Source organism: Podarcis vaucheri, assembly GCF_965113315.1.
Source record: "Podarcis vaucheri genome assembly, chromosome: 7".
NCBI lineage: Eukaryota > Metazoa > Chordata > Lepidosauria > Squamata > Lacertidae > Podarcis > Podarcis vaucheri.
In genome coordinates, this window is record NC_138765.1 from 42309303 (window position 1) to 42329860 (window position 20558).

The following is a 20558-nucleotide window of genomic DNA, read 5'->3' on the forward strand; positions in this document are numbered from 1 at the left end:
AATAACGAACAAAGCGGAAGAGATCATGATGGGCACAGCAACGTCCCTCAGGCTAGAAAATAAAGCTGCATTATGCTTAGTAAATTATTTGTTTCATCTGAGAACTGACATACTTGGAGAGCCATAATGAACATGAAGGCAGTCCAAAGGCATTGCCCAGCATTCTTCACTCCCATTTGGAAATAGCTTGAAAATCAATTTCCAATTTCTACAAGTCCTCAGACTTAAAGTGCTGCTCATTCATTCCCCCCCCCTTTCTCTTTGTCTTTCTCTCTCTCTTTTATTTAGGTGGCTGGCCTTAGAACTCAGGTTTCGCTAAAGAATGACAATAATCCACTTGATTATGACATGGAACACCAGAGGAATTTTCCCTTGACCCATTTGCATTTTACAGGGCTGCATGAACTTCTCCTTTTATGCTACATAATGTGTATTGAACTTCATTTCATGCCGGATAATCTTCCTTGAACAGTAAAAGGAATACACGAAAAGTACAGCTCCTGCCCGATGGTGCTTTCCTCCCCTGATCATCCCTAGCTTGCAATAGGAAAATGAGTGGGAGCTGAGCGGATGCACCTAACAACATATCAAGAGCCTGCCCATGGGATCAGACCAAAGACCCATCTAGTCCACTGTCCTATTTAAACACAGGCCTGCCAGCAGGACCTGAGTGCAAGAGCCATTCTCCCCACCTGCAGTTCCCAGTCCAAATGTGAGCGTCTGGAACTGGGCCTGGAAAGGAGCAGCAACCATGAGCTGCGAGACATGGGAGCAGGCAGGATAGAAGTTCAAAAAGCAACATGAGCACAACTCTTCCTCCCTCCCTTCCTCCCTCTCTCCTTCTGCACCCTTTCTATCCTCCATTGGTGAAGTTCCCATATCTACTACGTGCAATTTCCACAACAAAGAAAGGTACTGTGAGGAGCTTCTTCAATGAAGTCTTCACCACCAGCAGAGTATTAAGAGACCCATCTTTCCTTCTGACACCCCCCCCCCCAGTCCATAAATTTCAACACCATAACCATTGGGAGGCTAATTCACAGGCCTCCACATTCAGCACTTGATAACGGTCACATTAAGTGCAGGCCTGTATATGACAGGAATAAGCCAAGGCAGATCTAATGCCACAGTTCATCATAACTCCAGCCTACAAAGCTCTTGCATCTGTTCACACATTCAGCTGTGAGTCATTCCCACTGAGCTACTGATCTGTGAAAAACCAAGTGATTGATGTGCATGCGCATAGCTCATTCCCACCACAGAGTGCAGGGAATTGGTTTTGCAACACAACCCTGCACCGCAGCAGAATGATATGGAAAGAGCTGACCAGGAGATAGAAAACTGCTGGTGTTTCCAGGAACAAACTCTCAACTAAATAAGCTCCAGTAATGAAGGGATGCAGCCAAGCCGTTTGACATGGGAAATCACCATGCAGCTCAGCTAGACACTCAGAAATGAAGTCTACCAGAGCAGAACTAAGAGTCACATGGGCTGGATCTAGATACATCAAAGAAGTGCTTCAGCTTAGAGCGTTGTAAATTTAAACAGGGAAAACAGGTAGAGAAAAGCGGGACTCCATGTCGCCATCTGGTGGCACAATGTTATATCGCACATACAATGCATATAAATCAGTTTTTCTTTACCAGTCTAGCTGAGTCCATGGACTATTCAGAACAAGTTTGCTCCCCTAACTTAGGCACCTCAATGCCACAGTTCAAAGACAGTCCTTATGCTTCAGGTGATTATCATTCTCTGCAGTAGGCATGGGAAGACAGCTGGTTTGTGGGCTCTACCTTGTTTTTTAAAATAAAGACCCTGAGGTCCAGCAACTGGAACCTGGTGCACAATGGCAGCTTGGGAGGGGTGGCAAAGCCAGTTATCTAACTGTGTTCTAAAAACTCTATGATGGGATGATCTGCCATAGACAACTTCAAATCTACATCCTGAGTTATTGCAGGTCATTATTCTAATTTAGGGTCAAAGGGCTTGGTTGTTATGGGGACTGCATTTTTATTTTTAAAATTTATTTTGGGAAATGGTGTAGGCACTTTACATGACTGTCCATGACTGTTTTTTAGACCTCCAAATATGCACCTGCACCCAGAGCAGACTGCTAACCTCTGATGCAAAAGAAACAATGTGCTTAAAGTAAGCAAGAGCTGCTTTGTTTTCTATGGGAAAAAGCGTGGCTTTGTAAGAACACCAAAAACAAGGAGTTTCACACTCACAGGACTGTGAAAGTGGTACCTTGGTCAGCAGCCAGACATGCCAGAGGGCCACTGTGGGAAGAGTGCCAGGAGATGCCACATCCTACCCCAAACTGGCATGATCACCAGTGTTGCTTCTCTGCATCCTTCTTTCACATCCGGTGTTGGCTATTGGAGACATGAGATGGCCAGGGACCACTGCAATGGCATCATCAGGGATGCCAGAAGGATTTCCTGGGCCTTCTACATTGCATTCAGATTGCAACCCTTGCATTAACACTCACCCAACCCCAAAACTATATTGACAAAAGCTGTTGCCTACACACATGTATTAACTTAGCCTAGCCCACCTCACAGGGCTGTTGTAAAGGGTGGGGAATACACAGCCTTTTGCTCCTGGGTGGAAAATCAACGTACAAATATACAACGCCGCTGACATATCATATAAACAAACCAGAAAAAGGAGCCTCCTTGCTTTAACCACAACGGTTACATAGTCCTGATATTTGCAGCAAAACACCAAAACAAACAGGTTTGCCGACCCTAATAAATAACAACAAGGGGGGAAAGTTGTGCCGTTTCGCAATTTTGGCATCTGGATGGCCAAGTCTCAGTCTAGCCTTCCTCACTTCAGATGTTCCCCTACCAACCCATTGAGGACAGTGGGGCTGAGTGAGGATGGGAGGGGGGGTGGGGCTAGCAAATGCTGGCCTGCTCTTCTGCAACTGTAACAGCAAGAGGGCAGATGCTTGAATAAGATTCATGTGCAGAGAGTTTTCTTGCAAAATGCAGCGGCGTAGCGTGAGTTGTCAGCACCCGGGGCAACGCAAGTAATTTGCGTCCCCTGACCCGGGGCAATGCAAGTAATTTGCACCCCCTAACCCGGGGCAAGTCAAGTAATTTGCGTCCCCCCAACCCCTAACCTGCGAGTTGCCGCTGGCGCTGCCGCCCAAACGACGCCGCTTGCCTGGAGGAGGAGGGGGGCAGAGAGGCGAGGAAAATGCAACATGGCCCAGCAGCTGCAGCAGCAGCGGCGGAGGCGGGGCTGTGAGGAGGGGCTGCCTGGCGCGTCCTCCGCGGCGAGCGCTGAGAGCCGCTGCCTGCCGGGCGCCTTCAGCCCGGACGCGCGCACAGCTCGTCGGTTCCGCGAGACATGCGGCTCTGCTACAGCCTGCGCCCGAGGCTCTTCGGCGACTCCGGAGGCAGCGAGCGCGCCCCCCCAGATGTTGCGCCTGGTGTGGCCTGCCCCCCTTGCACCCCCACGCTACGCCACTGGCAAAATGGAGAGTCCTTTGACTGCGCACCCCGAATGATATTGCCCAGGAAGAAAAGCGGCAACCCTGATCGTTTGCTACCTGCCACTCATTTGTTTATGCCATTAATAGCCAGCCTTATTGTGCAGCTGTCTCCAACCTGGTGCCCCTCCCCACTTGCCTTGGTCCAAAACAGGTGGGGAATACCAGTTTGGAAAACGGTGTTATTGCGGAATGAGCTTTTCCTTCAAAAATCACTTAGTGTTCCATAACACATTCTACCCAGGCAGCAAGACTTTTCATACTGCAATAGCACCCGAAATATTAGTTTCTAATTCAGCAGTTGTATACCTGCTGGTAGAGAGACAATGAGAATGGCTGTGCAAAATGTGCAAAGTAGTTCCAGAATCAGCTTGCATGTGCAACTGGAACATTGCAGTTTACATCCTATAGGCTTATGAGATATTAATTACTTAAATTTATATCCTGCCTTTCCTCCCAGAGGAGCCCAGGCCAGCAAACAACAAGTGATAAACAAAAACATATTAAAAATGTATGTGTACAAGTTGGTGGGTTTTTTCATGTTCCTGTCATTGCTGAAAATCTATTTATTGTTGCAACTTATAAATTGAGACCAGTTTACTTGTGAGATTGTCTTACCCCACATACAGTGGTGCCCCGCAAGACGAATACCTCGCAAGACGGAAAACCCGCTAGACGAAAGGGTTTTCCGTTTTTGAGCTGCTTCGCAAGACGATTTTCCCTATGGGCTTGCTTTGCAAGACGAAAACATCTTGCAAGTGTTCCGATTTTTTTTCGCTCCCCCCCTTTTTCTAAGCCGCTAAGCCGCTAATAGCCTTTTAGCTGCTAATCCGCTAATCCTTTAATAGCTGCTAATCCTTTAATAGCCGCTAAGCCGCTAATAGAGCTAATCCGCTAAGCCGCTAATAGGGTTGCTTTGCAAGACAAAAAACCGCTAGACGAAGAGACTCGCGGAACGGATTAATTTCGTCTTGCGAGGCACCACTGTATATGCCTGCTTGACCACTTCAATCTGTGGAAGTGTCACTTTTACAGGCGCCACATAAAAATGTTCTGCATATGTAAGATCTCAGTCTTTGAGTGTGGCAGCCCCTACACTCTGGAACTCCCTGCCTATTGACACCAAGCAAGTGCCTTCACTGTCTTCTTTTCAGCACCTGCTAAAATCATAATTTTTTTAGCAAGTCTAACCAGATGTGTAGAATGTGGGTGTATGTTTTAATCTGTTTTCAGTTTTGCTGATTTTGTGATTTGTAGAGTTTCTTTGTGGCTTTTTCGCTGATGTTACTGTATTATTCTCTTTGTAAACCACTTTGAGGGTTTTTAGACAACCAAATTCTATGAAACAAACCAACGAACAAACCAGCCCACAGCAAATCCCTTGTTCCTGGGTTCTCACTTACCCTTCTCTCCTTGTCTCCATATTCCACGCCCAAAGTGTCCATTGCACGGACAATGGCTGCCAGTGACTGGATAGTGTTGCTATAGACCACAGGCTTGTACTGCTTCACATCTTCACCCGAGAAGCCATCTTCGTGGATGATCCTTTGAGAGAGGGGAAGGAAACAAATGAGCTTGTAAAAGTCTGAAATAGTGCTTCATTTACAATGAAGTCATTCCCAAACCAATCCCCAAGGTTTTGCATAGTGTTAAGAGCTGGACAATGGACATTGCTTGCATTGTGTGAAAACCAGTGGCGTAGCGTGGGGGGTGCAGGGGGGGGGGCCCGGCCGCACCGGGCGCAACATCTGGGGGTTAGGGTTAGGGTGCGCAAATCCACGGGTTAGGGGGCGTAAATTACTTGCCTTGCCCCGGGTGCTAACAACCCACGCTACGCCACTGGTGAAAACTGGCTCCATATAAGCCTGGCTCTGGCTACTGAAAATTCTGAAGCATTCATGGAAGAGAAGGCCGTTGATGGCTATTAGCCATGATGGCTATCTTCTGCTTCCAAGGCTTCAGAATACCAGTTGCTGGAAAGCACAGGAGCGGAAAGAGCTCCTGTGCTCCAGTCCTGCTTGCCAGTGTCCCACAGGCATCTGGTTGGCCACCTTGAGACCAGGGTGGTGGATTAGATGGGCCTCTGGTCTGATCCAGTAGGCTCTCCTTGGGTTCTGACCCCTGGAGATGGTCACGGGAAGCTGGTGGGGATGTCAAAGATGCTGGCCACATTCTTCCCTCTGTTGTTTATCAGTGCTCATCTGATCTCTCCGTAGCTGCTAATTGTCCTTGCTCCCCCCTCCCAACCCTTAGGGGAAATTAGCAGCTAAAGGAGAGAGATAATGAGCACAGATAAACAATCAGCGGCTCTGTGGTCCCCTCCAGCGTCCTCTGCTCATCTCTGAGGGATTCTTCTGAATTCACAACACTCGAAGCCTGGTTTATATGTGGCTTCGTTTCATGTGTCAAGAAGGGGTGAAGAACATGTGCCCCCTCCAATGATACTCAACTACAATGGCCAGTATCCTGATCATTGGCCATGCTTGCTGAGGATGATGGGAATTGGAGTTCAGGAATATCTGGAGGGTGACCAGCTCCCCACCCCTTCGCATAAAGTGTAGCCAGAATCTCAGAGCATGAACTGTGAGACAAGAGGTCCTTACGTCTGCCATGAAGTCACTACGTGAACATAAGAACAAAAGGAAAGTCCTGTTGGAGTAGGCCAAAGGCCCATATGGTCCTCCATCCTGGTCTTACAATGACCAACCAGATCTGATGGGAAACGTATAAGCAGGATGTTAGCACAACAGCACTCTACCACCTGAGTGATACTGCCTCCAACATACAAAGGTAAAGGTAAAGGGACCCCTGACCATTAGGTCCAGTCATGACCGACTCTGGGGTTGGGGCACTCATCTCGCTTTATTGGCCAAGGGAGCTGGCGTACAGTTTCCGGGTCATGTGGCCAGCATGACTAAGCTGCCTCTGGCGAACCAGAGCAGCACACAGAAACACCGTTTACCTTCCTGCCAGAGCGGTACCTATTTATCTACTTGCACTTTGACATGCTTTCGAACTGCTAGGTTGGCAGGAGCAGGGACTGAGCAACAGGAGCTCACCCTGCCATGGGGATTTGAACCGCCAACCTTCTGATCGGCAAGCCCTAGGCTCTGTGGTTTAACCCACAGTGCCACTTGTGTCCCTTTCCAACATACAAAGAGGTATACAAATAAAATGAATGAATGAATGAATGAAAAGTGAAGGCAGAATATGAATGCAACCAGTGGTAACTGAACCAAACATGTTGCCCTTCTTTGCAGCTTGTGGTCATGGCGGCAACATTAGGGGGCATTTTCAGCCCTCTAGGCGGAACGCAACGACAATACACCAATGCCTCAGTATCTCCCCCTCTGCCCTTTCAAAATAAACCAGCCAGTCTTGCTCAGGTGAAGCTCGGCCTGGCTACTGGGAATAGGCACGCCACAAAATAACAAGAGGACAAGAACCTGCACCACGACAACTCATCAGCAATTTTCATTTATGGGAATAAGCAAACACATTGCAGATGGCAATCACATGTTGGCACAAACAGCAGGTGGTGCCTGGGCCTGCAGAAACTCTGGAGGGAATTAAGCAAAACAAATAAAACTGTGTACAAGATGGGTTTTGGTTTTTTTAAAGGGGGAGGCGCAGAGACCGTGAACACTGCAACAGCTCAAGAATGCACAGAGCAGGAGGACACGGTGTGTTGCTTAGGATGAGCCCCAAGGGTCAGACAGAGGGACTGGAAGGCTGTATTTGGGCCCAGAGCTTAAAGTTCCCCACTCCTGGCATATGCACTAAAAGGATGGGATAGAAATGTCTCTATGCCTAGATAAAATAAAATACACATCCATTCACATAGCTAGAAAGCAGAGTTCTGCTAACTATATTCTCCAGGACACCATGGCATCTTGGATAGCTGTTCCTTCTTCCCAATAACAAATCAAACAAATGAATCTTGGATGCCTTCAAAAGACAAATTCAGGGAGGTAAAGGCTGTCAATGGCTACTGTTCTACCTCCACTGTCAGAGGCAATGCACCTTCAAATGCTAGTTTTGGGGAACTGCAGGTGGGGAGTGGCACTCAAGTCCTGTTTGCGGGCTTCACATAGGGGCACCTAGTGGGGAACTGTGAGAACAGGAGACTAGACTAGACGGGCCTTTGGCCTGATTGGAGAGAGCTCTTGTTTTCTTTTGCTGTAAAGTTAAGTGGAGTCTTTTTGTTTTTGGAAAAAATAAAAATACAGTTGTTGTTTTAAAAGACCTTCATCTTTGGTAAAAATGGCCACTTTCTTGCATAAGGAAGTATACCACAGAATCTGTAGAACTGCAAATTTTGTCTGGGTTTGGGATCATGCATTGTTGTTGGCAATGCAAATTCAGCAGGTTTGCATCAAAATGTGAACTGAATTAACACTGTCTCCTATTTCTAACGGTGCACATGGAAAACTGTAAAAACGTGTGTGTGTGTGTGTGTGTGTAGGTGTGTGAGAGAGCTAGAGAGATACTGGCAGTATAACATAATTCCTCTTGCTGATTTGTGGATGCAATTGCACAGTTCAGCATTCAGCTGCTGTTCACTGTGCCCACAAAATTACACCCACAATTGATTGTGAGTGCAAAAAAATGGAGGCTGTTTAAGTAATAAATGATTCCTGGTATTCCCTCCTCAGACAGCTGCCTTTGTTTTGAGTCACTCCTCAACACTCCCTTTTCTAATACATCAAGGACTTCTCTATCCTGGTTGTGGGGAACCTTTGGCCCTCCAGATGTTACTGAATTGCAACTCCCGTCATCACTGGTCATTGGTCATGCTTGCTGGGTCTGATGGGAGCTGTAGTTCAGCAGCATCTGGAGGACCAAAGGTGTGTGGGAGAGAGAGTGTGCATACAGGTATAGGGATGTAGGTTAAAGGGGCCTTGCCTGCATCATGCCAGGACACATTCTACTACCACAGGTAGGAGAGAACACTGTCAAAATTCATTCCCAGAAAACAACAAATTCATGAAGTATAGCGCTGCCAATAGCTACTAGTCATGGCGGCCATGTTTTATCTCCATTGTCAGGGGTCGTATGTCCCTGAATACCAGCTGCTGAGAATCTCAAGTGTGGGGGGTGCTGTTGTGCTCTGGTCCTGCCTGCAAGATTCCCACAGGGATCTGGTTGGTCACTGCGAGGACAGGATGCTGGACTACATGGGCCACTGGCCTGATCCAGCAGGCTCTCCTTATATGCAGGGTTTGGTGGTTTCCATTCCCTGGTGGCAAAGTTGACTCAGATTGTAGCCTGTTTACTCTGTTCCATAGAACAGTATGTCAGCATGCTGCTGTCTTTCGTCCCTCTGTTATGATGCAAGAGCTGCATTTGCCAGACTGGCACCTTCCAGATGTTTTGGACTACATGCTAGCTGTGGCTGGTGGGAGTTGAAGCCAAAAGCCTCTGGAGGGTCAGTGAAAGTTTTGTTAAAGTTTGACTGAACCCTGAGACAATACAAGGTATGGTGATGTTGATTCTTCTGCTTTCCAAATTTTTGCATGTTTATATTAAATGTTTTCTCTCTTTAAACCTAGGGATCTCTACCTCCCATTTCCATGAGAGCATGGCCTAATTGCAACATACTGTACTGCAGCATCAATGGAAATGGGGCATGTGTACTAGGATTAAAGTGGTGGCGTGGGGGGAGTGGAACTGATGTAGCTGCAAGCAAAACATTTAATGTAACATGTAGCTAGGCCCTGTGATATGCAATGTGCATGTCTTGCTCAACCTGGCAAAAAGCTCCCCCATTCCACGTCCCAAGCTCAGCTCTTACAAAGCTTACCCTAGCTTTATTCCTGATAACAATGGCTGCAGTATGTCTTGGCTGAGATATTTTGGGCAGGGAAAGTTACAAATGAAATGATAAAAAAGCCACGTGGTTGTCAATATTGACTATAAAGCTATCACTTGTCGTATCAGTAAGCCCCATCCTTTCCATGAGCTTCAGCTTCTGTGATACCACAGAATGTCCACAAATATCCCTCCTGTTCAAAGAGAAGTCTGAGCCAGATAAAGCTGACACAGGAGATGTTGAGATGGCTACCTAAACCCTGGTCATACAATGTTGAGTTGGGAATGCCCACAATGCATCAATGATCACCTGCAGGGTTCTACTTGTGTTCGAGTAAGAGCCCTACATAGATCTCCCCCACGAAACATGGGAATATCAGGGTCTGAGTGAGCAGGGCCAACCCAAATAGTGTGTGTGCCCCCCCACTTTTAAATATCAAATGTTGGGTTCATGGAAGCAGAGGATCAGTCGGGCTTGGCAAAGGGAAACCTCACACATGGCCTATAAGGCAGGGCTAGCTAGCATGTTGCCCTCCGGATGTTGATGAACTGCAACTCCCATCATCCCTGCCTGTCAGCCATGCTGGTTAAAGCTAATGAGTGGTGGGTCCTAATAACATCTGGAGGGCATCCCCTTGGCTATGCCATGCCTTAAGGGTAAGGAGAGATTGCGTGCTGTTGGAGAATCCAAAGAGGCATTGGAAGGCTGCATTCCTTAGTCTAATTCAAAATAACCAATTCTGTGGAAGGGTTGGCTACAGGTTTCAAGAAATGCAAACATTAAAATTTATCCAGCTGTCAAATGCATACTTAGCAAGGTTTAAAAGGGTGCGTTTCACAATCGCAATCTGCCTACTGACAGCCTCATCTACATTCCCTCGGTGTGCACATCAAGTGCTACCAGCAGTAGCGTCCCAATCCTTGCTTATTATTACATTGGCTCATGGTGCAGAATACTTGTAGCCAGGGCTGGGTGGGTGGTGGGAAGACTCAGCTGTATCCCATTGTCTCTTAATGGGCACTGTTTCAAGCAGCACGTGATCAGCTGCTCTGTTCTGACCACAGAGCCTTTGTTAAGGCCCATGAGACAAATGGCCAAAGGGCCCAGCTGTCTTTTTCAGAGCCCAGAGGATGGACCCTTAGAAACATAATCTTGGGTTTTGTAAAGCATTCAAATCTCAAGCTGATTCACAAACCCCAGAAATCAGAATATATAAGATGCTGCTGAGAAAGAACCAGAAATCTGCTCAGCAGTGGACTGAGGCCAGTGGCCCGTCTAGGCCAGAATCCTGTTCTCACAGTGGCCAACTGGATGCCTGTGGGAATCCTGCAAGCAAGGCCTGAGTGCAACAGCGCTCTCCCCTCCTCTGACTCCCAGCAGCTGGTGTTCAGAGGCATGATGCCTCCAAGAGTGGAGGCACCAGAAAGGCTGCAATAAAACATTTCAAACAGTTCAGATACATCTTGAAACGGAAGGGAAACAACAACAACCACTCATCCTTAAAAACAACCCATAATGGCCCAAGAAGGCACCACATGGGTTCCACATGGTCACAGTAATACTCAATCTCCATGTCATAACAGTTTTCATCTCATCAAGATCCCAGAGAGAAAACCAGACATGTATGAATTGCCAGCTTTGCACAGTTTCCCTAGGGCTAAGGGTAATAACATGAAAAGGAAAGCATATTGATCAGCTCAGGATTTTTCAAAGGGGCGTGTGCAGGGCTTGACAAGTCATAAAAGGATGCCTATCTTAGACCAGCAACCATTGAGACCCCAACTCCCCTTCCTCCCCTGGCACTCAAGTACAGCCTGAGCTGCCCAGAGAACTTTTCATTATGGGATGGTCTACATACAATATCAATCCACATATTGATGTACGTACATATTGATCTGAGCAACCCTAATCTCCGAGTGGCAAGAGACTCCAGGGATACTTGCCTTTTCTCAGGGTTTGGTTTCCTTGGGGTGAAGGTCCATGGAGGCTGTGGGATCTTTATTTACACATATATACAACCCGAGTGTAGGATGGAGGGGCTCAGAGCATGAAAATCTTGCTTCCCTATTAGGTTTCCAGGGAAGCTCCAAGTCACAGATTTGGGTCTGGCACAGAGCAAGGCATGCCTCTGCTTCTCCAGATTCCAGCATCAGCCAAAACCTCTACTTCTCCCTCTCCCTCTCTCTCCCACACAGACCACCTTGGCTTATTGTTTTCCACCTTAATATGATGTGGCAGCCAGTCAGGTGAGGTGCAGATTTTCTGCAAACCTATCCTCTTATTTAGAGGGACGCGGGTGGTGCTGTGGTTAAACCACAGAGCCTAGGACTTGCCGATCAGAAGGTTGGCAGTTTGAATCCCTGCAACGGGGTGAGCTCCCATTGCTCGGTCCCTGCTCCTGCCAACCTAGCAGTTTGAAAGCACGTCAAAGTGCAAGTAGATAAATAGGGACCGCTCCGGCGGGAAGGTAAACGGTGTTTCCATGTGCTGCTCTGGTTTGCCAGAAGCGGCTTAGTCATGCTGGCCACATGACCCGGAAGCTGTCTGCAGACAAACACTGGCTCCCTCGGCCTACAGAGCGAGATGAGTGCGCAACCCGAGTCAGTCACGACTGGACCTAATGGTTAGGGGTCCCCTTTACCCTTTTTATCCTCTTATTTGGTGATGTGTATAGAATTCATGCATTTCTTCATAACAAGTAAACCACTAAGGGCCTTGAACTTAGTGCTACATTGAATTCCTTCCAAAATCTCTGTAGCTTTTAATATTTCTTACAAGCCCCACATCAACACCTGATTCAGCAGTTGCCATTAAGTTTCCTAACAGTGTCCCTGAACAGCATTACGCCAGAGGCACTTTCAAATTGACTGGATGCTGGATACTCTATGGAAGGCTCCATCAAACCTGGATCTGGTCCTGATTTCTGAAAGTTCTTTATTGTTTAACCTGTGACTCTCATGGCCCTAGACCAGCCTTCCCCAGTCGCCTGCCCTCTGGATGTTTTGAGCTACAATTCCCACCATTCTTGATTATTAAAATCATGTACCCATTGGTGGGTACCGGGCTGGGGAAAGCTGGTTTAGAACCATCAAAGAGGAAGACAGGGTTGGTGCGAGGCATTTAAAAGTTTAATTGCACTGGTCACCACTCGCTTCATGTTACATCAGACTTCTGATGCAATGTTAACAATAAAAACTGTTTTGAACAGCTAGAAAGTTTTTAGTAGGGATAAAACGCCTCCAGTCACAGAAGCCTCACCTGCCCCTATTTTAAAAATTAACCTCAAACTTAGGCCAAACAAAGTTGATTGGAATCTTTTGCACACAAATGACTGGCACAACCTCTCCAGCAACAGGGCTTTCAAAGTTAGCAAAAGGTGAAAGGTTGCACACCCAAAATTCTGCCTCTGTGTGCACAGAGATAATTATATTGTATCAACCTTTGCCAAACGGGTGCCCTCCAGCTGTTCTACACAACAGCTCTCATCAGCCCCAACTCAGGTTGGGTTGGAGAAAGCGGAGTCACGCCATCTGCTCTGCATTCACGATCCAGATTGCAAGAAATGCAAAATGCATAGTTAGGGGTGCTGCTTTGCCAGGAGGCTGAAGGAGGGGGCAGAAGACAGGGAAAGGAGGAGAGCTGGCCAGAGAGCTAAAACGTGGATTAGAAAAACACAACAGGACTGGATTGTTAAGCGGGAGGATATAATGCAGAAAAGAGAAGAGGCCTGGCAAGAAGGGCACCCCCTTCTCCCACAAAAATGCCTGGAAGGTCTTTCCTCTTCATGGCTTTTTAGCTTTCTTCTTCGTCATGTCTGCCTTTCCTTCCTGCCTGATGCCACGCCCTGACAGCCCTGGGTGGCTCTGGGTCACTCATCCCAACTTGTAGTGATCAGGGGCTGTCTCACCTTGACTCCAATAAAATGTAGACCTCCCCCTCCCAGGTCCAATTTGGACCTTGGATGAATCTGGTCTACAGCTCTAGATTTCAGTAAGTTTTGCCCCATGTAGCTGAGCTAAAGCTGCTCTGCCTGGTGGAAAATTTCATCACATTATATTACTGTAGCTCAGACATTGCTAGCTGCTGTCCTCTTGCTGTTTTGAACTACAAATCTTATCAGCCCCACCAAATCTGGCTATGCAGGAAGGAACCAGGTTAGGGATGGCTGTGGTAGTTAGGTAAAGGTAAAGGGACCCCTGAAAATCAAGCCCAGTCATGGTGTTGTGGCGCTCATCTCGCTTTACTGGCCGAAGGAGCCGACGTTTGTCTGCAGACAGTTTTTACGGGTCATGTGGCCAGCATGACTAAGCCGCTTCTGGCAAAACCAGAGCAGCGCACGGAAACACTGTTTACGTTCCCAGAGCAGTACTTATTTATCTACTTGCACTTGATGTGCTTTCGAACTGCTAGGTTGGCAGGAGATGGGACCGAACAACGGGAGCTCACCCCACCGCAGGGATTCGAACCGTTGACCTTTCAATCAGAAAGCCCAAGTGGCACAGTGGTTTAACCCACAGCGCCACCCGCGTCCCTCACTGTGGTAGTTACTTGCTCTTTTACCTGCAGCTCAGAATCCAGAGTCCTGAACATGTAAAGATGTTTTGCTGTTGGGATGCAAAAGTCAGGAATCACCTCTTGACAGTAGCTTTGTCCTCTGGGAAGGTGAGCACCCAAATATAATTTAGCAATGTCACATATTTTGAGAAGGTGCCTACCTAAGCATAAATTGGTCAAAGGGTGTGCCCTTGGAAGGACAACACCTTCAGTGTCAATCAAAGAGAAGACACTTTGGTAGTTTTGTATCAGAAAAGCAACTGCTCTTCCAAAATAGGGAAATGATACCTTCTCTTTGGTAAAGGGACCAAGTGTCTTATCAGGAGAGCAATTCCTGGAATTCTACAGATTAGAGATGTACAAAAATTTCCTCTCTGAAAGCAATATACTAAGATATACTAATGTTTTTATCACTGTGCCAGTATGGATCCTTCTCCCATGGAGACCTCTGACTACTACTACTACTAGTACTATTATTTAAATTTCTATTCCACTCTTCCTCCCAAAGGAGCCTAGGGCAGCAAATATCAAAATGTTAAAAATATACATTCTTAAGAAAATGGAATTAAATCATAAAAAACTATTAAAAAGCATCTAGAAACATTTAAAAATAAAACCTCTACAAACAATTGCAAAACAAATGCACATTATAGCCCATAGTATAACTATAGCCCAACCTCAAACAGTACAGAGGGAAGCAGATATTCCTGTTTGCAGCAAATGGATCTGTGTCTTGACATGTGTAATTACATTAGTACCTTGGTACTTGAACAGCTTGGCTCCCGAACAAATCGGCTCCCGAATGCCGCAAACCCGGAAGCAAGTGTTACGGTTTGCGAATGTTTTTTGGAAGCCGAACGTCCGACGCAGCCAATTGGAAGCCACGCCTTGGTTTTCGAATGGTTTCGGGAGTCGAACGGACTCCCGGAATGGATTAAGTTTGACAACCAAGGTACCACTGTAGTACATGCAAGCATTTAAAAGCAGTGCTCCCCCCCAAGGGGGTACTCAAGAGTACGCAGTACTGGCACACCTCTCTGTCTCTCTCCCTCCCTCTCTCTCTCTCTCTCTCTCTCTCTCTCTTTCTCTCTCTGGTTAAAAAGTGTGGCACTTACTGTAATAATTTCACGGTGAGTACCTGCACCTATTTTTCTAGAAAATGGCTTTTTAGCCATTAAAAGTTAATAACAGGTACAATCAAGAAAGCCCAAAGTATTTCCCACCTTGGCTCCTGCCCTTACTGTCCATTTTAATCAGAATTTGTTATTGTTATTTTTAAAAAGTAGGACTACCACTGAACTACGGCTAGTTCTTACTCTCTAAAACAGCATCACAACAGGATCGCACCCAACCAAACAGGTTCACTGAGAAACAAGAGTGAAGTATCGGCCTAAGGATGGCGGAGCATGCTCAGTGGCCAGAGACAGATGAGTATCTGCACTAGCATTGGGCGACTGGGAAATTGGGGCGGGGGGAGGTAGCTAGAGGAACAGAAGTGGAGGAAGGCAAGTCTGGCTGGCTGGCACACACAACAGGAACATACCACACTGCAACTTTCTTGTTGCAGTTTCCCACTTGAACAGGATTCAAGTGGTTAAAATAAAGAAGTCAAGGCAAGGAGATATTCAAATTCCACAACGGCTATGGGGCAAGAGTACAGATTCTGAACATTCGCTGGAGGTAAGTTCACAGTATTTCAAAACAGGACCTGCCAAACACAGCAACCTGCCCCAGGCTGGTGCCCTCGAGATGTTTGGGGCTGATGGTGATTGTGTTCTGAAACATCTGGAGGGCATTAGGTTAGGGAGGCTGAATATAGGGTCTATCAGGGTCACTAAGAAATTTCAGAAACTGGTGTATTTATTTACTTATATTTATTTATGGGAGTATTTATAAACCACCAGCTCGTAAGAAAAAATTTCACAGCAGTGAATACCGGAAACACAATCCAAACCGTTAAAACATCATGGAATCATAAAATACAGGGTCAAATGGCCAACAGTTAATTGAGTCTCTAAAAAGGCTTGACAAAACAGAAGCCTTTTCATCATGAGTCAATTTCCTTGCAATGTTCCAGCGGTCCACACTGCATGCCTCACAGGGCAGATATATCCTTCAGCAAGTAAAACAGAAGTCCTGTTAACTTCCCTAGAGCACTTTGAAGTCCATAAAGCCCACTTAGTGGTTAAAAGCTCTTTAATTCCATGAGCCACGATGCAAAGGTCCTGCATGGTGCACTCCTTCCAAAGTCACCTATATCAATTCCAGAGGTTGAAATTTTTTTGCAGAGACTGAGACAGCTGCAGATTCTACCAGCTGCCTGCCAGACTTCAGGCTCTGCGTGTCCTGGGCTACTCAAGGAGCCTTTACCCTCTTTGCTTATTTAATGCAACAGATCACATAGGCTGATGCCAAAATTGGCCAATCCATCTCCAAAATGTCGTTGCATCTCCCCATTCCCAATTTTTGTGTCCCGCTCAAGTTGATAAAATAACCCTCTCATTCTCCCACAGAGAAAGCAAATCTCATGGGGCGGGGGGCGGGGATGGTCTCTGCGAGGTAAACATTGGGCTAATACGAATCTTAGCAAAACTGTACTTAATCGGATAAGCCTTCTTGGATTATCTGCCACTATCACCTCTTCCTAGACAGCCATTAATCACCAGCTGATGCCTGGCACCCTTAACTTCCATCCTTTATATATAAACTTGACCAATTGAATCAGCACATATTTGGATCAAGGACAGAAGCAAAAGAACAGAACCCTGTGGGGCTGGTTTCCTTTGACTGGCAGAGCAATAAAGATCAACTGCATGTCAATCAAGAATTCCAAAATGCATATTAGGAGGAGAGTACCTTTAGATAGGTCAGTCAAAAATGTTACAAAATAGGGTGCACATTTTTGCATTCTCCATAACTCTTCATCCAAGGCTTCAACACTAGCCAATGCCGCCACCCCTCAGGCTCTGCTGATAAGTGTTCCAGAGAAATCAAAAGACTGCATATGATTTCATGACATTTTGGCTGTCCTAATACATTTTGTTGGCCATAATTACAAAAAAAATAAAAATAAAATTTCCACCTGGACTTTGGCTTTCAATTATTCAGTCTCCTTGAGTGCATGAGATGTTTTAATCCTGCTTCTTTAAAGAATAGAATGGTCTTTTAGATATTAATGTATTGGTTTGGTTTATTGTAAGTTGCTTTGAGTTACATTTGTAACTTGACTAATTAATAATAATAATAATATGGATTTTGATTTTTTTTCTCAGTCAAACTTGTGTGACATGGAATATTTTAACCCAGGTATTTCAGTCAACAATTTCATTTTTCCAGTTCCAGAAGAGCAGTCCTATTAGTTTGTTTGCTATGCAAAAAGAAAGAAAGAAAAATTAAAATAAAAAAGAGTCCCATGGTGCCTAAAGACTAACATAATTGTTATGGAAAAGGACTCATTCATGTTTTTAATAATCAATGGCAGCAATTTTCAAAAGCAACTGGAACCAATGGGGCTCCCAACTTTGTAGAGTTCTCTTTCCAATATTAAGAAAAGACATGGAATATTTAGGAAGATAGGAGTCAGAGCAGTGGCCCATTTAGCTTAGATTGCCCATACCACCTGGCAATGGTTCTTCAGGGCTAGGTAGGACTTGGTTCACATTTTAATATAAGACAAACTGAATTTATTCCTCACCCCTTTGGACAGCACAGTGTAGACTTTGCTATCTGTGCGAATCTAAAGAACACACCTGAACACGGATTCATACAGGAAGCTGCTTTTTGCAGAGGCAAACCATTGGGTCCCTCTAACTCAGTACTGTCCACACTGAAGGCTCATTACCTTTGCCCCACGCTTTCTAGGCACAAGTCTGCACTTTGAAGCTGACCTTTAAAGCCACACTTTGAAGTCCGAGCATTTGTTTGTTTTTGCACCGTCACTTTCCCTGCCTGCATGAACCCACTTTTAACGGCTGAATCAGAGCAAATGGCAATCCAGGGAAAACCCGAATTGCTGTCGGTTTCAATTCAGCGTTAAAGAGTCGATCTTCCTAGGGAAAGCAGTGGGACAAAAATAAAAAAAAGAAGCACTAGGACATGGACCAAGAAAGTGCAGACTTGTGCCTAGAAAGTGTGGGGCAAAGGATAAGTCAGTACCAAATTAGATAGCAGAGGTTCTCCAGGGTTTCAGAAAGGGATATGTCCCAGCGCCATCTGGAGATGCTCAGGATTGAACCTGTGACCTTCTGCATGCAAAGTAAGTGCTCTAGCACTGCACTACGGTCCTTCTCCCCATTTTTCTTTTGTTGCAGTTGCAGAAAGACAACTCTTGCAAGCCATCCATCTTGGCTCAGCTCTTGTGAAATGCATCAATTTCGTCAGCATGGACCAAGGCAGCCACTGAATGGCGGGTGGGTGATTCCTTTTGCTCTGTATTTTGTCTGTATTTCAATTCAGCCACTCAGCTGGCGCCTTGCAGTGCCAGCCTGGCATCAACGCGAGAAAAAAGCGCAGACTGCATGTGAGAGACCCATCCTCAGTACTAAATCAGAATTGATGGAAGTCCTTGTTTGAAATGCATGCAGCCCATTGCAGGGAATACCAGGACAGGTGCCACATGCAGAATTCCAGGTGTCAAGACCCCATCCTCAACATGGGAAAGCAGGAACCTAGGAAGCTGCCTTAAACTGTGCTAAGATGCTTGCTCCATCTAGCTTGCTCTTGACCACACTGACTGGCAGCTGCTCACAGGTTATTAGGCAGGTCCTTTCCCCAGCCATACCTGGACAAAGGATTGAACCTGGTAGATGTTCTACCATTTAGTCTCCATGCTGAGTATCTCCTGATTTTATCACAGGGATCCCTGATGGTATCAAAATGAATTCTACAGTAAGACTCAAAATGGCGGGCCGGTGGGAAGGGGACCAGGAGAGAAGAAGCAGGCTATATAATTTGCCTGACTTTACCTGTTCCAACATGTAATGGCTACGTTAATGTTTTCATTGCTTTTCTTTTTTCTTCAAATCAGGCCCTGCCTTTTTGGTCCTTCCGAGACGGTTCCAAACTGCCTCTTCTCAGAGCTGCATTGTGATCTTTATGGCCAGGCCAGAGTGGCCCGCGTGGCATCCTGCATGTGCCAAGGTTTTCCGATGAGGGCAGGCAGGCAAGCATTCCAGGGGGCTGTGTCATGCTGAGAGCACGTCAAGGAGATAAAGTGCAGGCAACCAGGATGGAAGAGGCGAGGCTTCCGAGATGCATTCTGCACACCCCCCTCAGCCTTCAACCTAGATTGGAAGGGAAATGGGGAAAGAAGAGGGAGATGCATTTGCAGGGCTTCAGCCCCTCCAGCCCAGAAACTCATTTCCGGAGTCAAAAAGGGCACAACATCTCGCATCCTTCATCTCCACTTCCCCATATCTCTGGTTCCCCTTCGCTCGCTCTCCACACAGTGTTGACACAAAAGTCTGCTTTGCTCATCTGGTCTGTTTCGCAGGAGAAGAGGTCAGTAAATAACATCTCAAGGCTCTCTAGAACAAGCAAAAAAGCCTGCAGAAACCAGAGAAGATGTTTTGAAAAACTATCTTTCCTTTTTGCCTCCCTTCTCTGTTCATGTTCAGTTGTGGCCTCCCAGGGCATCGAAAAACATTGGTTCAAAAACCTAATCCCTTTCCCCTGTACATTAAAACAGAAAGTAATACTATACACACCCTGGGTGTACTTGCAGGGGTGACTTTGTTCTCCCCTTTCTGATGCCATCCCATTCTCGTTCTGCTTCCTTATTGTTTGTTAGGCACTCAAGATCAGCCTTTGACAACATGGTGCCCTCCAAATGTTTCCCACCAGCCCCAGGCCACATGGCCAGTGGTCAGGGGTGCAGCATCCTTAGGAGAGCGCCTGTTTAGGGATGGTTGACTAAAGTTGTTAAGCTGGATAACAGCAGAGGAAACTGGCACCCTCTGCAGCCACCTAATTATCCAGAGCAAATGCCACCGGCACGTCTTGCGGAAGTGACTACTCTAAATGGATTATATAGCCTGGAAGGGGGTACTTTCTATTGCCTCTCCTGACAAACAATTTCATTGAATGATCCTGAGCCCCAGTATTCTCTATCCCCTTTCTTCTTACAATTTTACAATTTGATATATTAAATATTTTATAATTCCCTGTGTTACAAATCTCCATGGTTCAGAGGTCCATCATTTCATGAACTACCATGGAAATCGAAAACTCTATGCTCAGAATGAAGCACTGTACATTCAGCATGATCACAGATTAAGGGCATTTGTGTCATGGATGTCAATAAGAGAGTTAAGCATCTTCCTGTCAGTGGGGCTTCAATATGCTTAGCTTTGGCTAGAAAGCGTCCATTGTGTCGATTTAAATGCATTTGCCTCTACCATTTATACTTATTTGGTAAATTTCCCATTTTATTATGGGTAAGAGGCTTCCTCTTTGACATATATTGCAGTTTTCTCTCTGTAGGAATCCTGTATTTTTTATTGGGTAATAACTCAATGAAGGTACAGTCCATTCAAAAAAAGGTAACAGTCCAGAAATGGTTCCAGTGTGTGATGAACAGCTATTCTCATGAGCCTCAGATAAGGAGAGGGGAATTTAAATAGGAAAAAAAGAGAAAAAGTTATGTTCCTTCCCTTTATATCTGGCACTTTCCAAGACAGTCTTGTGATCTGG

General features: G+C 46.0%; 1 protein-coding gene and 1 long non-coding RNA gene across 3 annotated transcripts in view; one reads left to right on the forward strand and one right to left on the reverse strand.

The window, feature by feature from the left end:
* The window catches only part of GNAO1 (G protein subunit alpha o1), a 162890-nt gene that overhangs the window by 89111 nt on the left and 53221 nt on the right, over positions 1-20558 (reverse strand). For both annotated transcript variants that reach the window (XM_082232380.1, XM_082232379.1), the window contains exon 3: positions 4906-5047. In XM_082232380.1, the coding sequence (XP_082088506.1) occupies positions 4906-5047 (142 nt within the window). The remainder of the gene's footprint in view (positions 1-4905; positions 5048-20558) is intronic.
* LOC309537524 lies at positions 8903-19838 on the forward strand. The gene is made up of 3 exons (XR_014221954.1): positions 8903-8979; positions 18179-18277; positions 18895-19838. It is a non-coding gene; the product is annotated as an uncharacterized lncRNA (long non-coding RNA).